This window comes from Mesoplodon mirus, assembly GCF_964341445.2.
Source record: "Mesoplodon mirus genome assembly, chromosome: 15".
Taxonomy (NCBI): Eukaryota; Metazoa; Chordata; class Mammalia; order Artiodactyla; family Ziphiidae; genus Mesoplodon; species Mesoplodon mirus.
The window spans coordinates 66,895,101-66,901,100 of record NC_138991.1 but is presented as its reverse complement, the minus strand read 5'-3'; the positions used below and the strand labels follow the sequence as shown (position 1 = coordinate 66,901,100).

The following is a 6,000-nucleotide window of genomic DNA, read 5'->3' as shown; positions in this document are numbered from 1 at the left end:
GGGGGCCTGACGGATGGCTAGAATTGGCACGTGAAGAGGTGTTTGTGTGTGGGGCGGGGAGTGTAGAGGCTGTAGAGACTCATGTTCCACAGAGGAAATTTACATGCACAAAGTCCTAGGGATAAGAAAGAACTGCTTGGGCTTCCCTCGTGGTGCAGTGGTTAAGAATACGCCTGTCAGTGCAGGGGACACAGGTTCGAGCACTGGTCTGGGAAGATCCCACATGCCGTGGAGCAACTAAGCCCGTGTGCCACAACTACTGAGCCTGCGCTCTAGAGCCCGTGCTCTGCAACAAGAGAAGCCACTGCAATGAGAAGCTCTCGCACTGCAATGAAGAGTTGACCCCACTCACCGCAACTAGAGAAAGCCAGCGTGCAGCAACGAAGACCCAATGCAGCCAAAAATAAATAAATAAAATAAATTTATATTAAAAGAAAAAAGAACGAACTGCTTGTGGAGAAGGAAAAGCTCACCCTAACTGCAAAGCTCTGTTTCCATGTGGGGATAGGAGGGCACGAAGGAGAGAGGCTGGAGCAGTTAGCAGGGGCCCCAGGAGGTAGGGCATTTACAGCGCAGGCTGTGAGGATGGGGGAAAGCCACCCAGGCTTTCAGGCAGAACCCTGAATCTATAAGCAGAGACAGCCCGAAGGCAAAAACTAGCTAACTTATAATAAAGTTTAGGTTTGCTTTCTGTGAAAATGGTGTTAATTTATTAATAACTACGAATCCATCTTCAAAACACCTCCACATACCAGAAAATGACCCAGTTCACAACAATATATATACACATACACATATATAAATTTCTCTGACCTAGTTACAAATTCTATTACGCAGAGTATTCCTCTAGTACATACGTCTTTACTACTCTCCGCGTAATGGAAACATCCTGTTTTGGTTAAGAGCCCTGATGACTGGCAAAGCACCTTACTGCATGTATCTACGGCCAGCAGATCAAGGAGGCCAGCAAGGAGAAAACACGAATGGCCCTAGAAAAAGGCATGATACATATTTAATCTCCTAATTCTGACCTTATATCAACATAGTATAGCAGTTGTTTTCCATGTAAGTTAGACACTACCAGAGTTATGTTTATGAGTCTGAAGTTTAGCTCTACACTGGGCCTAGAATTTGGCCCCAAAACCACAATAATGTGACCCTGATAGAAAAATGTGGCTAATTCTTTAAGTAACACAGAATTTCCAATTTTCTAATTTTTATTGGGTTAAAATTGAGAATGTTAATTTAACAATGTGATAGAGGTTGGCAGTAATATATATTAGTACAAATGTGTTTATGTTTTATATAAATTTGCAGTTAATCAACTACACTAATAATAAATATAAGAGTTATCTTTTTATTTGGGTCTCTTTCACATTCATGTTTCTTTCACAGGTTAGAAAAACAAACCTTCCTGCGGGAACTGACAAAGGAAAGGAAAGGAGAAGCTCTTACTGGCTGGGATCCACTTCTGGCACTTGTCGCAGAAGTAGGACAGCTGCTCCTCCATCCACGACACGTCCCCTTCATCACTGTTTAGGGAGTCCCCGCTCTGGTCGTGAGACAAGTCCACAGACGCCTGGTCCTCTGACTCGACGATCAGCAGAGTCTCCCCCTCCACCTCCCCCTCCTCCAGCCCCTCCGAGGTGGATGTTCTTGTGGCTTCATCGTCGTGCCGACTGATCAAACTGCTCAGATGGATGTTACTCTCCATCCCTCCCGGTTTGCAGGTTCAGTGCTCTCGGGAACAATCCCAGTTTCTGGACACTAAGCTTGAAGGGTCTCCTTGCTGACCACACAAACAAACTCTCAGAAGAGCGTCTGCCTGACTCGACTCAGACACAAGGGGCACTTAAAGCATTTATTTAGAATATACGATCCATTGTCCTTTTTCTGATCAAGTTTAAAAGGATGGTGACCACAAAAAGGCTGAAGATCTCACTAAGCTGTTCTCCATCAACACTCACACACACTTAACGCTGTCTGTTCCATCAATATCTCACACGCATTTCAAGTCACGTTTTTTGAGATCCTTTTGCCAACACCATCTTCTCTCTTTCTGCTTCAAGTTGCTCAGTCAGAAGAATCTGTTCTCCTAAAAGACGAATATTTTCTTTTTTCCGATTTTGCCTCTCAATGTCTCTGATCACTCCGTCACGAAGCCTCTAAAAACGTAAGAAACAGATTTTAGTGAAACGCGGGAACAGGTGGTTCCCATCCTTGTGTCATTCAAATCCAAAAATCAGTGTTACCAAAATACACTTAAAACTCTTAGATTCCAAGTACTCAATTACTATTTTAACTTTCTGTGTAGATGTAAGTGTAATAGACCATCAAATTAACTTGGTAGTGTGACAGTATTATTACAGATCTCTTATCATACTTTAAGAAATTTTGCATCATTTAATATAAAAATGGGAAATAACAATTAAAAAAGAAAAACTGCCACTATGCTGAATTTTAAAAATTTAGTTAATATATGATGCTTTAAAAACTTGATGAGGGACTTCCCTGGTGGTCCAGTGGTTAGGACTCCGCACTTCCACTTCAAGGGGCATGGATACTATCCCTGGTCAAGGAACTAAGATCCTGCAAGCAGCGGCTCAGCCAAAAAAAAAAAAGAAAAAACAACTTGATGAGAGTTACTTGAGTAACTGTGAACTACATTCCTGTTAGCAATTGTCCTAACTGAATAATAAGCATCCAAGAAAGAAAATTACTAAAACTTGAACAAACTGTAAGGATGCAAGAAAGTAAAGAACTCGGCTTCTTCTATTACATACAGAGAAAAAGTAAAAATTACAATTACATAATGGGGGAGAAGGGGAAAAAGAACACTACCAGCAGAGGAAAAAATTAAGGCCCACTGACGGTCGTTACTTTGATAAACACTACAGACAGGTAGAAAATTCCAGAATATGGACCTGGCATCTAAGATGAGACTTTCTAAAGCATCAATCCAGTCATGACCAATAACTTACACTTTACAGGTCATAAAATACTCTAATAACTTAACAGTGGCCTTGGGAGGCAGAATAATGGGGGCAGGGCCTGGGGCCTGGGTAGGGTTTTTTTTAATTACTATTAAGTCTATTTTAACAACTCACCAAGTACCTAATTGCTGGCCCTCCTCCAGGCCTAGGGCTCCAGTCCCCATTACGGGGGAAGCTAGGAAATTTAAGAGTCCTGGGACTGATAACACAACTGAAAACCAACTGTCCTGAACCCTGTGCCCCTGGCAAGATCTCCAGGCAGAATCGGAGGCTCTCATTCCACTCCTCCCTCCCCAGCTCCTCTCCTGTGCTTCTTCCATCGGGACACACCTACACACGCCACCCAAGCCCCGTCCACACCTGCTCTGAGGTCCTCCCCTCCTTTCTCAGGGACTTTAGCACTGGGCTTGGGATCTTGTTCTCCATCCAGCATTCGCTAGTTTCCTCCAGGTTTCAAAGTCTGTGCCGACTGCCTCGCACATCCCTCCTGCGACTTCCACTTGACTACCTTACTAAGCACCGAGACCTCTTCACCATCACAACTCTAACACCTAGAACGCGGCTCCTCGTGTAGTACTCACTGCTGGTTTTGCTGGGCTCCTGTGAGGATCGAGGATGATGTATGTAAAGTGCTTAGTACAGCGCCTGGTATGTGGCAGTCGGTCAGGAAACAATGGGGGACAACAGTCATTGTTTTATTTTTTGCTTCCTTGAACCTTCCAACACACCCACTGTGTCAAACATTTGTCCTCCTCTTTCCCGCTGCTAGAAAGTAACCCGGCAATGAATGATTGGACGTAAAACAAACACAGGTTATTCCGGTCAATCTCAACCTCTAACTTCCAAATACCTAAACCTTACACTTGTCCCATTCTGACAGTGGTTCTCAACCCTGGCTGCATGTTAGAATCCCTGGGTCGCTTTTAAAGAGTACCTAAGTGGGACCCGCATCCCCAAGAGATTCTGATTCAATAGATCAGGAGCAGGGCCCAGGCTGCTACCTGGTAAAAACTTCCAGGAACAATCGCACGTGTAGCTGGAGGTCAGAACCAAGCTTTCACCCAGCCGTACTCCATACTCGGAAAATCCCTGCTCGCTGACCTCAGAGCTACATCTGACATAGTATCTTCTACCCTATCTCAAATTTTCTCCAGCCACCATCTTTTCCTTCTTAGAGGAGAAAATCTCCCGCTTCTGTTCCAAAAGCTAACCCCTTAGAACCACTACGTTAATCCCAATCTCTAATCTCTTCCGCGCCCTGTCACCATTAATCATTTCACTCCCTCCCCTAAAATCTTGTATCATCACAGGCCTGCTCTCCTCTGACTTCCAGAGTGTGAACACGGGACAAAGGCCTCACCTGCTGCATCTCTGCACCCCGAGCACCCGGCGCGGTCCCACGCAGACAAGCCTGTTTACAGTGACTCACCCAGCGGCCTGCGTCCACCCCGGGCCAACCGGGCTCCACCGCACCCCTCCCCACACAAACACACACCCCCGGCTGCCCCTGCTCGCGCTCGGCCTTCCGTCCCCGGAGCAGCTGCGCGTCTTCATCTCTGTTTCCCGACGCGCCCGGGGCGGAGCGTGGCGCACGGGGGCCCGGCAGTAACCTCCGCCGATGGGAAAAGGAAGAAAATAGGACTGGGAAACACAGCAAGACGGACAGGCCCCTGAGCGGTCAAGTCAAGGATGTTTCCGCACATAAAACCACCGAAAAGAGAAAAATTGGAGACCGCTATCTCTATCGTCCCCAGAATCTAGTTTCCTTATCAAACTGTTCCTTAAGAAGGAAAAACCCACCCCCCACACGAGTATCTCTCCCAATTCCCGAAGGCGAGAGGCGGGCGAAGCGTCACCAGCGCTTCGACACCCGCGGGGCGGGGGCGGGGCCAGCCCAGAGCACCGGGTACCACCGCCCCCACTTCCCGGACGCCACAGGGAGCGGTCTCCCCGCCTCGGAGGAGGCGGGAGGGGAGAAAGGAAAGGCGAGGAGGAAGCGGCGCCACGCGGAGCCGGACCCCAGGCCCCAGGCCCCAGGCCCCAGGCCTCCGCCGCCGCGCGGGCCCGAAGGCGCGGGCACGTGACACTCACCTGCTGGTCCTGCCGCTGCTTCATATGCACGCCCGCCACGGTGGCCGCCGTCAGCACCACCGAGAGGCCCAGCACCACCTTCGACCTCCCCGACATCCCAGCGCCGGCCGCCGCGGCCTGCACTCCCCGTGCCCCAGGCCCAGGGCCGCCGCCGAGCGCGCGCCTTTGCCGGGGCGGGCCAGGCTCGACCCCTCGAGCGCAGAGCCCCAGCTGCAGCCAGGCGCGAGCAGTCGAGAGCCGAGAGCCGAGCGCCGAGCGACGCCCAGGCTCCGCGGAAGGCGCGGCTTCCGGTAGGGCCTAGGAATCGCAGGCATCCCCTCCCTACCCTGCGGGCGGGCACGTAATAACACTCCCAAGAGCCCCGGCCCAGAGCTGGCCCCAGCACCACCCAAGGCGGGGTTCCAGGCCTGAGCCCTCTCAGTTCATCACCCGCCCCCAGCGGCGGGAGAGTCCGGGGGTCGGGATGCCGGACCCGGTACCTTGCGGACCCTCGACCGCGCGCGTCCCTTCGGAGCGCGGGGCTGTGTCGCGCAATGCCAGCCCCACCAAACGCAGGCCTCGTTGCCCCTTCGGCGGGGAGGTGCCAGGAGATGGAGTTTTTCTCGTTAGATGCTGTAGACACGGTCACCTGCTTTCACCTTGACGCTGTGGGGTGGCGGGTCAGGTCTGTTTTTTCTTGACATCAAAAAGCCTTCTGGCTACAGAGCAAGCTCTCCGGGCAGCGGCACGTCTTCGCCTGCGGGCACGAAAGGCGCTGGCCCCTTGTCGCCCAGGTAATCCTTGAGGCATCCCTTCTACACCTAGTTCCCGCCCTCAGATGCCCGAAATGATCGAGCAAAGCAGAGCGTCGAGAACCGCCGCAGAAGGTACTGTGCAAGGCGCACACAGAGGTTGGGCTTTCCAGTGAAAAGGTATT

General features: G+C 50.5%; 2 protein-coding genes across 19 annotated transcripts in view; both read right to left on the bottom strand.

Moving 5' to 3' along the window:
• KAT14 (lysine acetyltransferase 14) overlaps positions 1–1,715 on the bottom strand; it is a 44,806-nt gene extending 43,091 nt beyond the window's left edge. For 13 of the 14 annotated variants that reach the window (XR_014296011.1, XM_082643716.1, XM_082643721.1 and 10 more), the window contains exon 1: positions 1,456–1,715. Coding sequence is in view for 13 of the 14 variants with exons in the window: in XM_082643716.1 (XP_082499842.1) it covers positions 1,456–1,714 (259 nt within the window). In the remaining variant the exon portion in view is untranslated. The remainder of the gene's footprint in view (positions 1–1,455) is intronic. The other variant, XM_082643710.1, reaches the window with a different exon arrangement.
• A 292-nt stretch (positions 1,716–2,007) lies between these two features.
• Positions 2,008–5,282, bottom strand: PET117 (PET117 cytochrome c oxidase chaperone). 5 transcript variants are annotated; one of them, XR_014296012.1, is made up of 3 exons: positions 4,354–5,178; positions 3,575–3,758; positions 2,033–2,165 (listed from the first exon to the last, which is right to left on the bottom strand). XR_014296012.1 is itself a non-coding variant. In XM_082643723.1 (2 exons), the coding sequence occupies exons 1-2, from the start codon at positions 5,178–5,180 to the stop codon at positions 2,016–2,018; spliced, it is 246 nt and encodes an 81-aa protein (XP_082499849.1). In that variant the 5' UTR covers positions 5,181–5,282; the 3' UTR covers positions 2,008–2,015. The 5 variants fall into 5 exon arrangements, 1 of the variants encoding a protein (XP_082499849.1); XR_014296013.1 differs by having other exon boundaries at positions 3,575–3,638; XR_014296014.1 differs by having other exon boundaries at positions 2,090–2,165; positions 3,354–3,758.
• Between the last annotated feature and the right edge of the window lie 718 nt (positions 5,283–6,000).

Bases quoted from the DNA above. Each gene is read 5' to 3' on its own strand.
- PET117 (XM_082643723.1), bottom strand. From the start codon at position 5,180: ATGTCGGGGAGGTCGAAGGTGGTGCTGGGCCTCTCGGTGGTGCTGACG. The intron at 2,166-5,084 runs GTGAGTGTCACG...TTACGTTTTTAG, and splicing joins AGCAGCGGCAGGACCAGCAG to AGGCTTCGTGACGGAGTGAT.